The sequence below is a fragment of the Anolis carolinensis genome, chromosome 1 (assembly GCF_035594765.1).
Source record: "Anolis carolinensis isolate JA03-04 chromosome 1, rAnoCar3.1.pri, whole genome shotgun sequence".
Classification (NCBI taxonomy): Eukaryota; Metazoa; Chordata; class Lepidosauria; order Squamata; family Dactyloidae; genus Anolis; species Anolis carolinensis.
In genome coordinates, this window is record NC_085841.1 from 70048977 (window position 1) to 70071391 (window position 22415).

The following is a 22415-nucleotide window of genomic DNA, read 5'->3' on the forward strand; positions in this document are numbered from 1 at the left end:
ACCTCATCTAAATGGAATTGATTTAGCAATGGGAGAAATCTTCTCTTCATATTGTGTTTTCTAAACATAAAGGTAACTTCATATCATAACAGCTTTCAGCACATTATAGTTTCAAAGACACATTATGAGAATAAGGAGGTCAAGCAAGCTAAGATGATACTTGTACCATTTCACTATATGGACATTTTCATAATTGATTTTTTTTCTTGAGAGCTCAATGGGCATGTCAGGAAAAGACCAGGAAATTAAGTGGTCTGTCAACTCCTCTTCTTCCTTGCTTGGAAATGGTTTATAGTGGAAGCATATCTTGGCCAAAGGGGGGAAAGCAGTGCAAACACATTTGCAGAAACATGCTCACATGCTCTTCTCTTTTGTCAGTGTATCAGGCACAGTGGAATCATTACATGTGTTTCTGTTGTTTGGAGCTCTGCAGGGTCATGACACATCCTTCAAATCTTTTTATTTTTTATTTTCCTGATCGATGGAGATGCAGCCACAGTGGAGTGTAAAATGATATTCATGTATCTTTTGCCAAGAAAGAGAGGGAGATGTGAGGAAGGAGCTTTTGTGATAAGAGAGAAATCAGAACAAGATTGCTTTTGATAAAAGATTGATGAAGAGGCGTTCAGAGCTTGCAGGAGAAAACATTTTTGAAAACAATTGATGTCAGGAGCTTTGATAAGACATGCAAAAAAATTTCATTTTAATATTTATTGCCTCTTTGGAAATTGATAGGCAGCTGCTGCATGATGAGGTCACAAAAGGGGAGATTGGTTCGGGGAAATTCATTATTTCTGTCCATTGTTTTCACTGTTTTGATGTTAGATGGTCCTCCTACCCCCCATATTATTTTTCTAATGTAATTTTCTGTCACTCATAAAATGGTCGGACACATTCCTTATGCATAAGGGGAGCATTGCAATACTTTTCTTATGAAAGTAAGCCTAGCTAATATGTAGTTCAGTTCACAGTCTATGATATGCTTTGTATTAACCTTAATTTAGAAATCAAACTGTGGATTAAGTTTCAGAACAACAGAGAAATAGTGACTTACAGTAGCAATGGACAGATCTTTCTTAGTTTGATCATGTGGAAATTAAGAGAACCATTACCGAGTGTGACGAGGAGGAGCTTCCCTTTTGTGGTTCCTTTTTATTGTCCTGAGATATTTAAGGCATGCTCATTTTTTCAGGGCTATATAGATTGTTGAGATTTCTTTAAAAACCAACTCAGAAAACGAGTGACTCCAGTAGTTTGTAAAGCTTTCATATAAATATCCAATAGTTTTGTTTTGCATTCTAGATTCTAAAACAATTGAAATAATTCTGTGTTGGTTGTTTATTATGAGCTGGAATAATTCATATTTAAAGCACATTATTTTTGAGGTGGTGGAGCATTGCTAGTTTAGAGATATGAGCAACCAGAGCTCATCCACCCCCCCTCTCTGGCTAGCAAGGACCTGTAAAGCTGAATAAAGAGCCCTAGCTGGTTTATCATTTTGCTAAAACAGGTATCTGTATTTCCTAAACTAGGATTTTATAAACCAATTTCAAGCTGCACTTTTTGATTCTGGTGTCCTGGTGTTTCTGTGGTGTCTGAATAAGAGTCTATGGATCTGTATCAATAATTCATTAATTAAATACAAGACTTGGAATACAACCATACTGTATAATTATTGCAGTTTGACACCATTTTAACGGCCATTGCTCAATGCTGCAAAATCCTGGGAGTTGCATAGCATAGTTCGATTCGATGCCAATGCCAGAGAACATGCAATCGTGTAGATGTTTTTGAACTCCCCCCCCCCCCCCCAGTCAACAGAATCATTGAGGAATGCTAGGAGCTGCAATTCAACTGGAAAGGCTGCAAGATTCCCACCTGTACAATAAGCTCTTTCAGAAATTTGGATTTGCTCGTAAACTCTTATCTGAAGATGTTGAGTGATTTCAACCACCTCTAAACATGGGTCTGGGAGCCCGGTGTGATAGGCAGCCAGGTGGTCAAATCAAGACACATACGGGTGTGATGGCAAAATCAGAGGTCTTTAATCTCTTTAATACAGAGCATTTTTATTCACTTACATTCAGAAATCTCCTGATTAGTTGAAAAGCAAACTGGCTAGGATTTGGGCTCTCATTATCTGGAGACCTCATAGAGCAGTACCTGCAGTTGGTTCTTCTGGTGGTGGGAACTTTCAATAATCTGTCATTCGTTGTTTTTTAAAGTGTCTGCCTATTCATAGTTTATCCCCTGAGAGAGGAACAAAGCTCAAGAATGTAGTGTGCCAACATGCAAATGAGTCCTCAATTGACTTAATGGTCTAGCAAGATAAACACAATGGGATAATAGTTCAATCATACAAACACAATGAGAAATGTCTGGTGTACACAGCTCATACTTATACATATTTAAACAGCACAGTGGATGAAACTTGCCTGAAACTTATGCAGTGGAACTCATAAGCGACTCCATTGAGGTTTTATCAACGAAGGCAGGACATTTATGAATGAACACATGGGATTTATGAGTAAAGGCAGGGAATATATACCATGGACGCCAGCAGTTCTTGAGTGGGGAGGGGGAGGGAGAGTTATGAATGCATTTAAATCTTACACATACACAGGGACAATTACATCAATGGGGGCTGGAAGTGCTCTACCATTTCCTTACCGAAGCAATAAATTTCATTACAAAGGGGATTAAGTAAATGTTTTGGGTGCAGCCGGCTCACATTCCAGGGCAAGGTTAATAAAGTAAAAGGAAAGGTGATGCAGAGGATGGAGATCACCTGACATTGTGAAACTGTGGTCTACCAAGTATGTATATAAAATTTATATACCATATATACTCGAGTATAAGTCGACCCAAATATAAGCCGAGGCACCTAATTTTACCACAAAAACTGGGAGTACTTATTGACTCGAGTATAAGCCGAGGGTGGGAAATGCAGCAGCTATTGGTAAATTTCAAGAATAAAAATAAAAATAGATACCAATAAAATTACATTAATTGAGGCATCAGTAGGTTAAATGTTTTTGAATATTCACATAAAACTAATTTTAAAATAAGACTATCCACCTCTGATTAAATCATTATTCTAACCTTCTTCAATGTACCATTAAATGTGCTTACGTATCCTTCCAATAATAATAAATAGGGTAAAATAATAAATGTAATAGTAACAATAATGATAGAGTAAAATAATAAATGTTATAACAATAAATAGAGAAAAATAAATGTAATAATGAAAGTAAAATAATAAATATAACAATAGTAAATAGAGTAAAATAATAAGGGAGACCTGGAAAGCAGGGGGGGATAGAAGTGCAGAACGTGGAAGGGGGCAGCTGCTCCACACTTCCATTCCCCTCTCTGCTTTCCAGGTCTCCTTTCTGGGGGGCAGGCGGGGGAGGAAGGGGAGGTGACACCAGACAGCTGGTGGATTGCAGGAGGGGAATGGAAGCACGGAGAAGACTCCCCCTCCTGTGATCCACCAGCTGTCTACCTGCCTCAATGGCCAGCTGGAGGGGAGGGGGAAAAGGAGGAAAATGGGGTGCTGCCCCATTTCTCCTCTTCTTCCTTCTCTTGCTTCCAGATGGCCAGCTGGAGGGGAGGAGGGAAAGGAGGAGAACGGGGTGCTGCCCCCTTTCTTCTCTTCTTCCTTCTCTTGCTTCCAGATGGCCAGCTGGAGGGGAGGAAGAAGAAAGGAGAAATGGGGCAGCGGCCCTTGTGCCACCTCTTCCGTTTCTCTTCTTTTTCCTCTTCTTCCTCCTGCATGGCCAGATTTGGGGGAGGGAGGAGGTCTGGCAGGAACAGCAGCCCTCGATGCATAGGAGCCTCACCTGGGAGCCCCTGTGCAGCCTCCACCGCTTGTCCTCCTCTTCCTCCATGGTAAGCCAGCTTCAGAGCCTCACCTCCAAAAAGGGCTGAAAAACTCGGCTTTTATTAGAGTATATACGGTAATTCATATTTGGGAGTCCGATTCTCAATAACAAAGGGAATAACTTCCATTTCCATGTATCTGCTGAGGAACCTCTCAGTTTTTGACATCCAACATATATTCTCAGTTCCAAACTCTGGGGCTCTCCAGATGTTTTGAACTACTACTCTCATCATTCTAAGCTGGTTTGATTGGGAATATGCCAGACTGTTGACTAGTCATTCTGATACAGGCAGAGCCCTTAAACAATTCCAACAGGTAGTGTACCTTAAACTCTTCCATTGTTAAAGTGTCCCTAGAGTTAAATTCTGAAAGAATCTGTGAGAATATTCAAAAGTAAGTCCAAAACTTGAGCTTGTGTGGTCTAACTCAGCTGTTTTTCCTTTGGTGATACCTCTCCCCCCCCTATTAATTAAGTCCTCCTGGAAATGAATGAAACCCTTTTTAAAAAGGTACTTTAGATATAATTGTATTCATATTGGATTTGAGTACCCCTTCCTTATAACACGGGCTATTTAAAATAGAATTTTTTTTACTATTGTGTGTAAGCCTATAGATACAAAGGAACTTTTAAAGATAATTATACAAATAAAGTTCCACAACTTTGTCCAAGTGGAAATGTTTCACAATTGAAGCTCAGGATCGATACAATTGTTTATCTGCATAATTTCATTTTGGAAAAATAAATAAATATAAATGCTTCCATTCTACTTTTTCATAATGGCTTTGTTCTCTCTCTTAAACCTATGTAACCCTGCTGGATTTCTGAAATCTGCTGGATTTTGCTAGTAGCGACTCTTTCTGTAAATGAACCTTTTTCTATAATATTTTTATGAAGTTAGCATAAAGAAGAATGACAAAATGTTAAAATTCCTTCTTGTATGCATACATATACAGTCACCCCTCCACGTTTGCTGGGGTTAGGGGTGCAGGATCCCCTGTGGAAGTGAAAAACCACAAATAAAAACATTGTAGACTTTTTGTTTAACCTGAGAATTTCTAGTCTTTCAGCTTGACTCTATGGTCAACTTCTGCTGGGAATTGATCATATAGTCACTTTGTAGAACCTAGAGATTCCTAGAGCACTGTTCTCTCTGGAAATCTCTAGGTCCTCCAGTATGTCTGGAGGAATTTAACCATATAGTCACACCAAATTCATGTATAATCAAATCAACAAAAGACAAACTCACAAATGTGGAGGTGTGACAATTTTCTTTATTATTTTCAAACCAAAATCTGGTCTGTTTTAGAATGTTGCTTGATAAAGTTGCAAAGAAACCTGCCAGAGATATAACAGACATTCTATACAAGGGCAATGGGTGAACAGGCTTGCTCTTACACTTTTAGTATTGATAGTCTATTCCAGCTCTGTGTTTCTATCATTCTTCTGTCTGATGCCTTGTTAATTCCTGGAAGCGAATCACATCTCAGAAGAATGGCAGGATATCAATTAAATCAAATTAACAAATAAAAATAACACTGGAGATCTGAAGGTGTTGCATATAGGACACCCTTCATGGGTTAAGTCTTCTCATCCTTTCTTCATCATCAGTCCCTACCCTGTTCCCTTTCTTTGTCCTGTTTCTGCATTTGCAGGCCTTTCTGAATTTGGCTTTTTGGCTATATAAAGTCCATCTCTTGCAGTTTATTCTTTGAATTTAAATCAATTATGTGTCTGTGTTTTATTTTTAAAACCTTTGACATAATTGCCCTTATGTCTAGGGACCACCTTTGTGTATATCTCTAGTGCTAAATATCATGTTTTTCTCAATGATAGGATACAGATGGCTGAAAGAGGATATACAAATAAGTCTATTTTATGACTTTTATGATGAGAGTCAGCATGGAATCTGAGATTTAGTCCGAGAGGTACTTGCTCAGCCACAGAAACACACAGGGTGACTTTGGGCAAGTCATACTGTCTCAGCCTCAGAAAAAGACCTTTCTAGATACCATCTGAACACGTTTTTTCCAATCAAACCACATGATAGGTTGGCCAAGTTTCAGAACAAAACCTGAAGGCATATAAAAAAAATCATGGTACCACTGAGCAAGTAAGGTAGAGAGATCTCAGCTGCCTTTTTTTGTGATATGTTTGAATCTGTTTGAATATGTTTGAGATTGACTCAAATAATCCAGTGTGCCACGAGCACATAAGAAGGTTCATAAGGCAGGAACCAACTTTAGGACCAGTTTTACAGAAATGCACACCTATCTCTAGCAGAGAACATGCATTAGATCACTTTCCAAATTAAATTATGCCAGCTGATTAAATATAACTATTGCATTATTTTCAAATAATTCACAGTAGTACAAAATGAGGTCAAAATTGTATTGTCAAATGCAGAACTTGTAGGTTACTCATTAGATATGACTACTTGTTTGTAGCTAAGATATTGCTTACAACAACAAACATATAATTATGATTATTATATAGACCACATCTACATGGGGAAATTACTCTGGGATGTTTGTTCCCTAGAGTTGCCTGAAATCCAATATGTACTTGCAATATCCAGAGTAATCTCATAGTGATGGAGAACTATTGGTTTCGCAGGTTAAGCAGTGTTTACTTACTTTTACAGCATGTACTTACTTACTACTTAGATGAATCTTGCAGTAGGTGACTGTAAAGTCCTATTCTTGACACACATGTTCTTCCACGGTGAGGACATCCGTTTCCAGGTGGTAGGCGGTCCTGGTCAGGGTTGGCTTGATGCGACTTCCTCTTGGCACGTTTCTCCCTTTCGCCCTCTATTCGTGCCTCTTCAAATTCCACGACACTGCTGGTTACAGCTGACCTTCAGTTAAAGCGCTCAAGGGCCAGGGCTTCTCAGTTCTCGGTGTCTATGCCACAGTTTTTAAGGTTAGCTTTAAGCCCATCTTTAAATCTTTTTTCCTGTCCACCAACATTTTGTTTTCCATTCTTGAGTTGGGGGTATTGTATAGTAACTGCTTTGGGAGATGGTGATTGGGCATTTGGACAACATGGTCAGTCCAGCGGAGTTGATGTGTGGCCTCATCAAACGGTAGAAGAGGACTACTGCTTGACTCATTTGCTGCCTGTTCTTCTTTTGTAGTAAATGGGAGTTTATTTTGTACCACCAGCTAAGTTTTTGCGGCATGTAGATTTTTAAAAGTTCCTGTCAAATTATTTTGAGGAAGATGAAAGTACAACTTTTTTTAGGGGTGGGGGGGGGGGTGGGGAAATAGAAATATAGGAGCTTTTTAGGTGTGGAACCAGAACTATAACTATGCACATTTAAAAGAACTTTCTTGGGGAAAATTGCAATTGCAAGAATGGATAGTTCATGCAGTACTCAAAAACACACTGCCTGGTGACTAGGTTTATGGCATTTCTTTTTATGTATTAACTCCTGTAGTTAATATGTTTAGATGATTTAAGTTCTTTGGGGGTATATAGTAACAAAATAAAAGTGATAGTTGTGTTCAATCAAAATCACAAAGGAAACTGCTTTGATGAAGACAGCATACATCATAGCAATGCAACTGCATTCATTTTTAATTTAGTCCTATAAAACTGTCATTGGTTGGTGGCCTTCTGTGTAAATATTGAAATGAGTTAGGGCCTTATGGGCTCCTCTGTGGTATACAGTGCCGAAACTACTACAGGGTTGGGAGGGAGAGAATAATAAGTTGGCTAACTCTGCTGATAGGTTTGATGTGAATTTAGTACTCATTTTACAGTTGTTCTGTTCCTTTTAGTATCAGCTTGATAAGTTGTTAATGTCATTGTCAAAATACTAATAGCTGCCATCATTCTTTGAATCTAGTGACAGAATGGTGTGGATGGTTGGTCTTAGCAGAAGCTACCGTAAATTGAGCACACTCCATTTTAAAGCTGGGAATGATTCTAAATGTTCTCATTATAAAATTCTTCTTGATTAGATTTTTTAAAATTGGGCAAATGTTAATTTTGTTCCAGTTGGAATGCTATCATAATTTGCTCAGGCTTTCAATACATGGTAACATTCCAAAAGGAAGAAATGGAAGAAGAGCATTGTTCAGGATTCATAAGGAAAATAATGACTTTGCTTTTTAAAAATGCACATGCACCAAACGTAACCATATTAGGTTTGGAAGATGGAGCCCAGGGTCCAGGTTTCTAAGCAGTCAGTACTTTACATGACTGATTAGTGTACTAATAAAACATGAAAATTTAATACAAACTATCCTACATTTTTGAAAGAAGCAATAAAATGGATAACTTTAAAGGCTTGATTATTATAAGAGAGCTTTTGATGCAGATCAAGGAAATGGATCCCTGCTGGCCAAGCAATTACCCACTGCTGATATTACCTACATCCAGAGGTATGTACTCTTTAAGGAAACAGTTAATGAGGATGGGACTCAACAAGCCTTTTGAAGTGCATCTGAGTGAAGCTAGAGACAGGAATAATGTTAAGTGGGGCTTGGAAGTTCTGATTTTGTCTGTGGATGATTTGTCATATCAGTTGAGAGAGCATGCTATGCTTGCAGAGAATTAACTCTGGGAAAGTACATGTAATTTTCCATTGTCAATTTGATAGTTATTACTAAGAAAAATAGAGGGATTTGAGGGGATTTATTTGTGATTTTTTAGCAAAAAAAATCTGAAAATCATGCAAACATAATTGGCTGGTTTGGAGGCTGGTGGAATGGGGCTTTAGAGTCAACTAAAGTGGGTTCCAGAGGCCACACATGATTTATGGGCCATACTTTGCCCTGCTGATTTGTATAGTTTAAAAATATTATCATAATAGTGGGGAAAGGGATAAGGAAGATGAGGAACAGGAAACAAGGAGAAGCAGAGAGGTTATGGAATCTTCTGAAATGCTCTTTTATTCTGTGACAAAGAGGGGGAAATGTCAATTTCAAGAGGCAATAAATTCTGGGCAGCAGGCCAAACAACAGTAAGGAATATAAGCAGTAACCCGAGTTTCAGCCAAGATGGAAATGTGGGCAGAGCAAAGATGACAACAGAACAAATAAAGAGAAAGAGTTGTGGAAATGCATTGTGAATTTAATTTCTGAAATGGAAAGAAGTTCTGGTTGAGGTGAAGTGAGAAAAACCAAGTTCAGGTACTGCCAGTTGGGTATATTTGTTATCTCCAGTAAATGATTATCTCATTACAAAGGCAGTCATCAGCAGAAAACCAGAAGAGCAGCACATGTATCTAATGAGCAGCATTCGTGCAAAACCTTTGTAATCTGTTACCTTCGGCATTGTGCAGTAGATTAGGGGTTTTTAGCTCATTTTGTTCATTTATCACTGTTAATCCCATCATTTAGGATACTGCAAGGGTGAACAATTATGCCAGTGTGAATGTTGAACGAAGGGCATTTCAAGCTTGTCAGGATCAAGGGCAGATTTTTTAGTTCAACAGCTGTGAATTCCAGACTCTGTGTTCTCCAAAGTCATCACAAAGGATAAGCACAAATTCTGAGCAAATGTCTTTATGATCATGCAGCTTCTCTTCCCATTGCATTAAATGGTTCTGACAATCTGTGACAGGAGTAGGTTAAAGCTTCTTGTCTCCACAAACCACATGACAGCACCAAAAAGATAGAATGTTTTTGCGTGTTTGAAAGTCATTACTGATTGATGGTGACCCTATCAGGGAGTTTCCTAAGGCTGAGAGTGTGTGACTTGCCCAAGGGTCACCCAGTGGGTTTTTATGACCAAGAAGGATATCAAACCCAGGTCTCGATTCATAGTATAGTGTTGAAACCACCACAGCATGCTGGCTTCAATAAGTACTGATAACAAGTAATGGGTATTTATTTGAGTTCTCTTTCCAGTTACTCGGGGTCAGCTTAATACCCTTTTAGTTCTTTTCCCAGGCAAAGACTAGTATACATTCCTTCTGTCCTTTGAATGGATGGTAAAGTAAGAATGTCCTTTTAAGCCCAAAAGTCCCATCTCTGAGGGAGTTTATAGTGGTTAGTCCTTAAGCTCAGCTGGATATGTTCAGGATAAAGGTAAAGGTATTCCCTTGACATTAAGTCTAGTTGTGTCCGACTCTGGGCATTGGTGCTCATCTCCATTTCTAAGCTGAAGAGTTTAGAAATGGAGATGAGCATTAGAAAGGTCATGTGGCTGGCATGACTGCATAGAGTGCCATTACCTTTCTGCTGGAGCAGTGCCTACTGATCTACTCACACCTGCATGTTTTCAAACTGCTAGGTTGGCAGAAGTTGGGACTAACAGCGGGAGCTCATCTTCCTCCCCAGATTCGAACTGGCAACCTTTCAGTCAGCAAGTTCAGCCGCTCAGCAGTGTAATCCGCTGTGCCACCAGGGGCTCCATGGATATGCTTAGCTTAGAGAAAAGAAGGCTGAGGGAGGACATGATAGTCATGTTTCAATATTTGAAAGGATGTCAGATTGAGGATGTGGCAAGCTTATTTTCAGACCTACTAGGGATGTTCTGAACAACGTTATGAAAATAGACTGCATTCAGTGAGCAATAGTGTTCCGGCTCTGAAAAAGATTATCCATAAGCTGTATAATTAAATCCAGGTTTTCCATTAAACATTATCACTCACAAAACCTATAGAAACACCTGATTTAATCTGAACTTTTGTGCTTTGTACTAATAGAATCTGATACTAGATAAGGTGTACCTCCTTTTTCCTTTAGGATATTCTCAATCAATTGCTGTATATTTGCATTATATATAAGATTTCTAATATGTGTAAGCCTCTATTTTAAGCCTACCCTATCTTTACTGAGCAAGTGAAAGATTTTTCCTTCCCGGTACATCAAGTGTATGCATGCGTGTATGGGAGAGAGCAAGAGAATGTCTTATCTATCATGTTCTTGGTCATTGGCCAGACATTTAAAAAAATCATAAAATATGCTTGCATGATCACTTTTCTCAATTGATTTTCTTTCTCTGCACAGGGTTTTTAAGCTATGACATAGACACTGTCCTTTAAATTCTACGAGGGTACTAATAATAGCACAATCAGATATGATGGGTTTAGTTTTCTCTCATGTGAAGACTCCTTATGTTTGTTTCTGTTTCAAGGGTCACCTTTAGTGTCTCTGCATTCTATCCCAGAATGGATTTTCCATTAATGTGAATGTCCTGTCTTCACTTTCTCATAAAGCCTACTTAAAATATCACAAATTTGGTATTATAGTTTCAGCTCTCCAGTAGTCATTATTAATTTTTCATTTATTATGTAATCTAATTGAGTCATGGAAAAATAAATATTTGCAAATACAGACAACAAACATAAAAACGCCTGGATACTGTGAGATTTTTTTTGTACAGTCTTCTGTTTAGTTGTTTTAAAGTGTCCCATCTTAATTTAACTAGCAAGTGTGAAACTATTTACCCATTGTATATTAGTTATTGTGTATCTACAAGCAATTGTACAAATCTTTGATCTATGCCAACCACACAGAATTTTCAAGATTGTGTAAAATGACTGTTGGGTCAGGTCACTTTTGGATCCTAGAAAGTTAGTGAGCTTAAGACTTATTGATTAGTTGAATGAACAAATGACTTCTAAGAAGCTTAAGACAATGTACGTTATTTGTACTTTGAACTGGAGAATACTATTGCCTTGTTTCCTCTTCCAAATTCCTTTGGTTGTCACATTTTACCAATTACGGTAGTTACTGAGGTTTCCCTTCACATCTACCAGGTTTCTGTCTTCATTTTGCCTACCTTGTCCTCATTCTAGCCTCACACATTTTTGCCACCAGTCATTAAGAAATCAAAATGTGGCAATCTTAGATCGTTTGTATTGGATAAATGTCTCTGAAATGTCATTTGATAGTTCTTTAAATACAGTTTTTGAAAGCAAGGCTAGGACTTAAACCATAGTGTGCTAGCCATGTATGTATTTATTAATTTACAACATTTATATACCACCCTTCTTACCCCAAGGGGGACTCAGAGTGGCTTACAACTTATATGTACATATAATATATTATTAGCATAGCATAATATTAGCATTGTATATTATTATATTGTACTATACCACTATACTGCAATATTATTAGTAATATTACATGTAATATATAATATACAATTATTATAGTGTAATATATATATCTATATATGTACTATGTATATATATATAAATATATATCATATGTACCATATATGTATATGTGTGTGTGTGTGTGTGTATGTGTGTGTATGTGTGTGTATATATATATATATATATATATATATATATATATATATATATATATCATATGTATGTACCACAGCTTACTCCATTAAGGTAAAAGATATTGTTATTAGAAGGAGGAATTGTTAACTACACATACATTCATAGCAGCATTTTACACATTTGTGTCTTCCAGTTCCAGCCAATATGTATGCTATAAGATTTATAGTACTAACTTCAAGTTTGCAGAATGCATTATCATAATAAACACACTCTATTATTGGGGGGGGGGGGCACAGATAGGAAAACCAAAACTCCCCACAAATTTATTTTCAAGCATTATAGAAAATTATTCAAGAGCCACTCCAGAAAATGACTGTGTTCACAATGCATGGAATGTACAAGGAACAATCCAGTACACATCTTCAAAATTTATTGGATTTAGAAAGTATATTCCTGGTGGATTGAGTTCAATATCATGAATTTAAGGGTCATTTACTGTAAGTACTCTGAATTTCACACTCATGAAATAATCTTGGAATGTGTATTAATGAATTAACTGATATTAAATTATTTAACTGTTTTTTTTAAAAAAAGCTCTTTAATGGTGACATGAAGTTTGAAAGTTAAAGCTGAGTATTAGCATTTCTTGATTATTAATAAGTCAGCAAAGTCATTGCTTTGACAAGTCTCTGTTGAACGGATTATTACTTTCTTAGGAAAAGGGTTATTAAATTCAATTTTAAGCGTCAGATGTGGTTTTCATATTTTAAAACTGTATGTAAGAAATCAATATAAATGGCCTTTCTAAAACAATTCAAAGGTGTTGGGGGTGGTTTAAACTGAAATTATAAACAAAGACAAAATGCCAGATGTGTGTGGATGGGAAATAAACTCGATTACAGAGTGCATTAAAACATGAAGTGAACATATAAGAAAACTGCAAAGAAGTTGCCTATTGGTCATATTGCAATGGGAACAAACAGTGCAATATAGACAAAAGGTAGAACTCAATGTTAAGGATATAAAACTTGGCAGCCCCTTGTTCAGTTCCATGTGTCACAACATCTATTGGAATTTTCATTGTAATCAGATACTATAAATCTAATTCAGTTGTTCTTCAATGCTTAAACAACATATGGGAATAAAAATGAACATGCCAGTTCCACTCTAAGGTGTGGAAGGGAAACTAGATGTGTAGGGTCTCTTCCTATTTTAGAAAGCAAGAGGACATTAGGGTGTACATTTACCTAATTATAAGTCCAGTGACATTAATGGAACCTTTTTATGTGCTAGTCATGTATAGACATGTAATCTTGGCTGTATCAGGCCCAGTTAATACATACCCATGCCCCTTCCAGCTTTTGAAATGCCCATTTGGTCCCACGGTTCACACAGGCCAATGCCACTAACACAGTTTCCTCTTGTTCTGCAGCCTGGGGAAAATGGTATTGCACTTAGCTGTGTTGTTTTGTCACTGAAACAGTAACCATAGAACTCCAAAGAGTTCCTATCCATTGCCTTTGCTGACATCATCAAAGGCATCTTACATAACTTGGAGATGAAAAGAGGTTTACCCCTTCTTTTCCTCCCTTTCCTCTCTCAGTAGCACAGAGACTTTTGATGGTATCAACAAAGGTGCCCAGTGACAGTCAGGAGCTCTTTGGGGTTCTGTGGCCACCACTACAATGACAGAGGTATAGCTGACCTTCCAGAGGTATAATGGGACCAAACCGGAACACAGTGGGACAAAACTGGGCAGTGTAGCTCCTTTTGGGGCACATCCAGAGCACTGCCGCTCCAGACTGGCTCCACAGTAAGTGGCACCCAGAGTTGTAGTTGCAATGCTCACTGTTAAATGTTTAGAAATTTCCAGTTCTTCTGACCCTATAATTAGCAAAAGCACTCCTGATTTTTGCATTGTTTGGAATTTAGCTTGAAATGAATGGGAAATGAATGGAAAACATAAAAACTTACTTGGAAATTATATTTTTATTTTTCAGAGTTGCGACCTACCTCAGCAAAGTATTGTTCATGTTATTCAAACTCCACAGAAAAAGGATGAAGGAGGGAGTGAAGCTGAAAGTGTAAATTACTGTGATGTTCTAACAAATGATGGAAAAGAAGCCAAAAGCCTCACTCGCATTGACCTTAATACCAGCCTTCTGCCTTCGAACTCAGGTGGGCTTGCTGTGATTTTGGACACAGAGGACAGTACCATTTCTTCTCAGTCTGACAATTCAGGTAATATACTGCACTGACATATTCCAAAATAGAATGCATTCTTCCTGACAATGATTCTACATCTGAAAAACTGCAAGGTTTCCACCATCACCCTTCTATTTCTGTTAGCCATCTATGAACAATGTCATAGATTTGGCAAAGTTTTCAGAGTTGTTCTGGTCTCCATCTTTGCATTTGTATATTCTATGGTGATCCTGAGTTTCTTTGATACCACTTTTTGTAATTTCCACATAGCATTGGAATATCCAACCATACTGGCATTGAAGTGTGTGTGTGTGTGTGTGTGTGTGTGTGTGTGTGTATGCGCCTTTATTTAATTCCCACTATCATACCATCAACAGAAAAGTGCTTCTTTATTTTGACTATCAACTTTTATGAATATTTCACTTTAAATGTTGTTGGTCATTGAATTCTGGTCCATAATTGTCTTATGACAGTTGTAATTGGCTCAGGGAGGAAGAAACATTGGCCAGCAATCTGCTTTAGGTTTGGAAATATATTGGTTCTCAAATGCAAAATGGCACATATTTAAGTAGGTTAAAGATCAATATATCCCTGGAGTAACTCTGCAAATCTGACTGATCATAATTTGCTTAATGTTTGAAAGAACTTCAGAAATAAGAGTGACTATTAGAGGACAAAATTTAAGCCTGCCAAACCATTTGTTTAAAAATTACTAGATATAAAATGAAAGGGTTTATTCCTGAAATACGGTATGCTGGGAAAATAAAGTAGCAATCAATGTATTTAAATAAAAGCTAGACCTCCATCAGTTTGAGATACTGTAGTTACCAAATTTTTTACACCGTACAGGAAGTTGGACTAAATGTATTCTAAGGTCTGTTGCAGTATTATAAGAATATGGATGGATTTTCCACACCAAACTAAGCAAAATTAAACTAAATGCATCGCTTTATAGAAAGTGAGCATGAGAAAGCTTGAGAACCTTAGTTTTAGTCTCTTCTTCTTTGATAGTCAGTGCCTTTTTAAAAAATAGAAAATTAAACATTATAGAGAAGTAGAGTCCATAAACAGTTTACCATGCGTGATAGCTTTCAACTTAAAGCTAAAATCTTACTTTTTTCTCAGTGTCACTACCTTAATAATGACCATGCCAGTCAGCTTTCAGAATGGGTATTGGAAACAAAATTTTATGTGTCATAGAGAAGTACTGGACTCTCTATCACTAGAGTTACAAGAGATGGATAAGAAAAGCTTTTCCAGGATTTCCTTCCCTGTCCTGAAGTAGTGATCTGTGAAGTGCTGTAATCAATCCACACAACTGTAGTGAGGGTGGTAGTGTCTTCTATAGCAACAGCAAATGATCTTTTAATAATTTTGTAAAGGCATGTGGAAGTGGCCCAGGGACTGGAATAACTTTAGATGATTTTACAAGACATGCAGAAAATGTACAAGACATAAGAGGGTCACCTTACCATCTCCTATAACAAACGTCATCAACAACTTTCTTCCAATTAGTAATGGACACATTCATTTAATAACATATCAGTGGCTTTTTAAAGATGCACAGTTCACAAACTAAATCCGTGGTTCTTAACCTGTGGGTTCCCAGGTGTTTTGGTCTATAACTCCCAGAAATCCCAGCCAGTTTACCAGCTGTTAGGATTTTTGGGGGTTGAGGGTCAAAACATCTGGGGGACCCACAGATTGCGTACCACTGGACTAAATGATTACTGAAGTCAGGGTGCCTTGCCATTTCAAAAGGGTATCTCTGATTGAATGATCATTGTTGTGGATGGAGTATCCGCCCAAATATATATCTGGTACATATGCTGTATTTTCCCTGCGCCTAAATATCTATGCAGCATACTTCTACAGAGTTCTTTATTTTTGTGCCAACAAGAGTAGTACTTTTAATGGCTGTTGCATTAGGAATGTATTTTTAATGTTCCTATCTTTGGTGAGAAATAGTACCTTTGAGATGCAAAAAATGATGCATGAAAATCTTCATTAAAAAAAAGTCCCAAAATGCAAAAAGGGAAAGAAAAACTTTCAAAATATATGCAAATCTGACAATGTCACCCAATGGAAGAAACTTTTGAACCTTAATAATACAGAGTATCTAATACAAGAACCTTTGGGTTAATAAAGACATGTAGTCGTAACATCACATTTCAGAAAAGCTTGGGGAATAGAAGTACGCAACTTGTCATTCTTTTATGTGAGAATAAGATAAGCAAATATTTGTTTCCTTCTACATGATAAGTTAGGAATATTCATTTTGTTTCTCCTGGCATGGTAAATGAGAAATGCAAATAATAAATTCTACTTGATACAATAAAGCAAGATTAAAATAAGGTGAGATTGGGGAGAGGTATTGGAGAAGCTTTTTTATTCTTTTGAGATTGATTTTTGTGTTTTTTAGTAAATGTGTAAAATTGAAAAGTGAGATGAAGGCATTCTTATTGCATGGACTGTGAGAAGGTTGTTTGCATGTTTTTGGCTAATTAGCTGATCCTTCCCCCACTCACCCACCTCCCTTTGTTGTGTGTCTATGTGTCTCTGGCTACAGAATAAGAAAAAATACCATTCTTTTAGTAGAGAGATTTTTTTTTACGGCCTACAGAAAGTAGAGCAGAAAAAAAGCTTTGTGTGTCAGTTTTACTCTGAATATAAGAACTCTTGTGGGTTTTGGAGAGTTCTCAGCAGGCTGTCTTGCTGTGCTGAGATGACCTGTCTTCACTAAAATCTTTCCAACTGCAAGAATTCTCACATCCCGATCCTAAGTTTTCATACAGCGCATTCACATTTGGTTACATCCTATATTTGTCCTTGTTCCTTCAGCCGTAATGAAGCCCCTTTTGACAAAGTAAGCCTCCCAACAGCAGCCTGACAGCATAGCAGACACTTATGGCCATTTTCTCCCCAACTGGTTTAGTTTTTTATTCAGCCCAACTATTTCTTGCTTGTCATGAATAAGAGAGCCTGCTGAGTGACATTTCTGCCTCACTGGTGGTGGATGACAAGCACTGTCCGATGAGATGTTTTCTTTTCCTCAAGATATTCAAGGTTTCGCTCTGATTAAAAAGAGACAAGCACATGGTTTTCATCTCATTGCAAAGATGGTGTGAGCTCATAGGCATTTGTTCTAGTGGTAATTGTGGCATACACCTTCTGGGCTTCATGGGATAGTTTAGTGGAGAAAGTGGCAAAAGTGATGTGAACAGGTTATTTGATTTATCTTTTCCTCCTTTTGCCCCATTTCATTAAAGACAGGGAGGGGGGAAAACTACACTTGCCAGTATACATTTTGGTGCCTAAAATGTGGTCCCTGTTTCTGTGTATATTGTAACTGCTGATTCAAAAGATGACACCAGTTTTCCCCTATCAGCTCTACTATTTGACATACAGCACATATGCCATCTACCAGTCATCATCTCCTCACCCATAGAAAATCATAATAACTATAGCTAAGAAACTAGAGCTGATGCGATCTATCCAATGCAATTTTCTGAATCAGGTGCTGCAAATAACCTCAGGAACAGGCCCAAAAACGAAGACACCAAGAATTTATGTTGTTGAGCTGTGTAATTTCCAAGGGGTATTCATACATGGAGAAGGATGTATCTGTGAGCCTCCATTAAGATCCTATCTGCGGTGAGGATAGATTATTCATTCATTCATTCAGAATGTTTATATCTTGCCCTTCAAACAATGAAACAAGTGTTTTCCTGGGTATTACTCCTCTAACATAAAATTTGGCACTAGAGGCAGAAAAACCCAGACAGAATTTGAATAGGAGAAAAGACAAACTGTTGAAATGCACCAGCAGATTTTTTTGTTCAAAGTATAATGTTCTTAAGTTAAATATGTCTGTTTGTTCATTTATTGGATCTATAGCCTTTCGGGGGCCCTGGTGGTAACGCAGTGTGTTAAAGCACTGAGCTGCTGAACTTGCAGGCCGAAAGGTGCCAGGTTCAAATCCCAGGAGCAGAATGAGCGCCCGCTGTTAGCCCCAGCTCCTGCCAACCTAGCAGTTCGAAAACATGCAAGTGTGAGTAGATCAGTAGGTACCGCTCCAGTGGGAAGGTAACGGCGCTCCATGCAGGCCACATGACCTTGGAGGTGTCTACAGACAATGCCGGCTCTTCGGCTTAGAAATGGATATGAGCACCAACCCCCAGAGTCGGTCATGACTGGACGTCAGGGGAAAACGTTTACCTTTTTATCCTGCCTTTCTTCCAAGATGGGATTTATAATTTGATAGTAGTCTTCCCCAACAAATTACCTCTCCACTTCTTAAGCCATATTTTCTGAACTTTCATCCCAGCCAATCTTTCACAATCATGAAAACGAGCTATATGGTAGTCTTTCTTTAACTGCTTCTGCTGTGTCTGGATTCCAAGATGATCCAGATATTTTAAATATGATTTGGAAACTTCAAGTCTTCAGCTCCTGCCAGCAACTGTCAAAACTGTTTTTAAAAAGATGACCTGATCAAAACTTCTGACTAGTTGTATCTTCTTCAGGACCATCACATATTGCTCTTCCTTAGTTACTGAAGAGGGGTGAGGCAGGGAAGGAATCTTTTTCTGAATCCCACCACTGCCTCCAACTGAAGAGGACTGAGGTGACAGGGATGGAATCCTTTTGATCCCACCGCTGCCCCCAATTGAAGAGATGTGTGCACGTGTGAGAGGGAGGGATGGAGGATGTGTGAATGTATGACAGGGATGATTTAGTGGATAAGGAAGGATAACGGAACTGATTGGGTTTAAATGAGTAAAGATGGTAACTTATATAGGAAAGTACGGTAACTTATATAGATAGGTACGGTAACTGCCACCAACGTGAGGTAACAGGCTTACAGAGAGGCAAGGAGACTTATCTTTATGAACAATAACAAAATTCAAGTTTATTTTTGGTACATAAGCGTATGGTTTCAATCAGTAAACGTTCCGGATCTTAAGTTACAATGTAGTCTTTCTTGAATGGATATTTCTTAAATAACTTCTCTTCAACACAGTATACTAAACTCCCCTGGTCAGCTTATATTCCCAGCCTTTCCCCTGAGTGACCATAAGCTGCCGTCCTTAGCTGATTTCCACAGCTCCTAATCTTTTCAAAACCTAACCGCAACTCTTCTTCTCAAACCCCTAACAGCCACTCCTTTAAAAACCCTCACAGCAACTCCACTTTTAAAAGGGAATATGCTCCAACTGTCATCTTAGCCACGCCCCCTTTTTCCTCCAGAGAGAGGTTACGTTGCCATGGCAACCCGCTGAACACAGCTGGCTTCCATGTGAGACCTGTCTTCATCAATACATAACTCCCCTTTTTCCTTTTAATAAACAAATAAAATCATATCAATAATTCCCATTAACTCATAACATCCTTACAGTTACTAATTTGCACTTCTTTATGGATCTTCAAACCACCCACTGAATTGCAGGGTTGTTGTGTGTTTTTCGGGCTGTATGGCCATGTTCCAGAAGTCTTCTCGTCTGACGTTTCACCCACATCTATGGCAGGCATCCTCAGAGGTTGTGAGGCCCACTGAATTTATTGGGATTTTATCCATTCCAATTTGTATTTTACTGTCTGCCTAATATCAATACAGATAAATATAGCTTCTCGGTTTCTTTTCAGACTGTCAGCACGGAGCCTCTGTTTCATGACACGTGCATCTTAGAAAGACAGAGACACGTTATTCCCAACGTTCAAAAGCAAAAGCAAGTCCCCAGCATACTTGTTTGCATTATAATTAATATATAAAGAATATTCACAATTTTACTCTCCCTTGACAAGAAATTGACATTTAGATACTCTTTTCTAAAAATGGCCAATTGTCACACAAAATTTTTGCCTACCTAGAAGAGCAAAACAAATAGCACTTTTTGTCAACACTAGCAATAGCATAAAACAAGCAACAACAAAACACAATTTTGTACATAAACATTTTGTATATGAAGAACTCTGTGCAAAGCCAAAATATATTGTGCAAAACACATTTTATGTAAAAGAAACCTGTATAAATTAGTTCTGGATTGCAAAATAACAATGAGAAATATGAAAAACACTTGTAATCACAGAAATTGGGGTGAGGTGGGAAATTTTGCCTATTTTTGATCATGTGTATGAATAAAACAAGCAAAGATTTCCATCCCCTCATTTTGACTTCACTGTAAAGCATTATAGCTATAATTCTGTATGGCCCAACATAGCACAGTATGTGGACATGTGACTATCACACCACCACAGTTATTTCATGCCTCATATGGGATGACCAGGACTGGAGAAGTGCCTGTGTCCCCGTAGCCAGATGTAAAATGATTGCATCAATGCAGGGACCACTGCATTCCTCTAGAGCAGAGGTTCTCAAACTTTTTAAGCCATGGAGCCCTTTTTGAAGTGAAAGTTTCTTATGGAGCCCCAAGAAATGTTTATATATTATATTATATATTATCAAACATGGGCAATTTTTTTGATGCATTTCGTTTTAAAATTTGACAGATGGCCCTGGGCCAGTGGCAAATGGGTGGAGAGCATTTGTGTGAACTAATTGAAAAAATTGAACAAATTCCTATGTACACTGCACATTTTTGTACTGCAAAAAGGGAAGGAAAGAATAGTACAGTATTTAAAAGGATGAACAATTTCAACCAACATAAACTTAACAGCATTTCAGTGGAAGACCCCAGGGACCATCCAGTCCACTCCCTTCTGGAATAGGAAAGGCACAATCAAAGCACCCATTGATCAGTGGAAGGGAACTAGGGTTTTGGAAACAAGTAAGACAAGGGGGGAAAGAGTCTGGGTGATGAGGGAGACAGGGGGGAAAGTCTTCTGGGGTGAGGGGGATGAGAAAAAATGCTTTTGGTGGCAAGGGAGGTGGGGGAAGGGGAGGAACAGGAAAGAAGAGAAAAAGCTTGGAGGAGGAGGAGGAGGAGGAGGAGGAGGAGGAGGGGAAAGGGAACCATGGAACCCCCCTCAGTATGCTTTATAGAGCCCTAACAGCTTTACAGAGCACACTTTGAGAACCACTGCTCTAGAGACATTTTGTGACAGGTGTTATTATTTAGCATAGCAGGAATAGTCCAAAAAAAGCTGTCACATGTGTTTTTCATGAATTGAGTAAAATGCTGAGCTTGCCTGTTGTTATAAAATCTTAGCTGAACATTCCTCAAACTAAGATGGGTTCTTTAGAAGCTTTAAGAACCTTTATTCTGTTGGTTTTGATTATTAGAATATTAATATTATATTATTATTTTAGCATTTTTCTTTGACTTGAAACAAACAATCAACCAAGGTTTCTGAACTGCTTGTCACTTTTCTAAAACTTATTCTGGCAAATTAGTTCCAGGTCAAATAACAGTATGATATACATCTCGTTCTCGCCATTTTAATATGGCAATAGGCTGAACACTCTTTGACGTAAATGAAATGGCTGGGTTTTCCCTCTGCCCTTTTCTTTCATCATTTTCTTGAGAATGCCATCAAAACGTGAGCACTGATCCATCCAAAATGGCTTCCAGCATATACATCTATATTGATATTGTGGTACATGAACATGTAATGTTCAACAAGTCAATCAGACAAAAGCAAGGTGACATAGTTATTACTGTTTATTGGCAGTTTTCAGCCTTTCCATTGATAACTGTACATCTAAGAATGTGTCATTTCATTTGTGTGAGCATGAACACAAATATGTTTTTATGCCTTTTATGCACGGACTAATGTTTCTTCACACATAGAAACAACATGTGTGGATGTGTCAATTTTGAAATTAAATCTGTTTTGTGTCCATGTTGAACAGCATGAAACAGTATGAGGATAATGGTATTGTCAAAGGTCAGACGCCAGCCAGTTAGATAAATATAGTGTATTCAAAAATAACTCAAAAAAGCTCAGCACAAAGGCCAGATTAAACAGTTCAGAGTAAAGAAACCTCAAAAACGCAAACTGGAATATAATCCGGATTATCCGGAGATATAATTCGGATTAAAACCAAAGTGCTTGAAAACAGATCAAAATTGCAAGGCAGAGTCAAAACGACAAAACAAACAAGGGCAAGAAATCCCAAAGGCTCAAGACATCCCCCAAACCCCAAAAGAACAGCAAAAAGCCCAATACTAAAG

General features: G+C 38.0%; 1 protein-coding gene across 4 annotated transcripts in view; it reads left to right on the forward strand.

The window, feature by feature from the left end:
• prkn (parkin RBR E3 ubiquitin protein ligase) overlaps positions 1-22415 on the forward strand; it is a 990653-nt gene that overhangs the window by 321238 nt on the left and 647000 nt on the right. For 3 of the 4 annotated variants that reach the window (XM_062968968.1, XM_062968967.1, XM_062968965.1), the window contains exon 3: positions 14076-14316. In XM_062968968.1, coding sequence (XP_062825038.1) covers positions 14076-14316 — 241 coding nt within the window. The remainder of the gene's footprint in view (positions 1-14075; positions 14317-22415) is intronic. The other variant, XM_062968966.1, reaches the window with a different exon arrangement.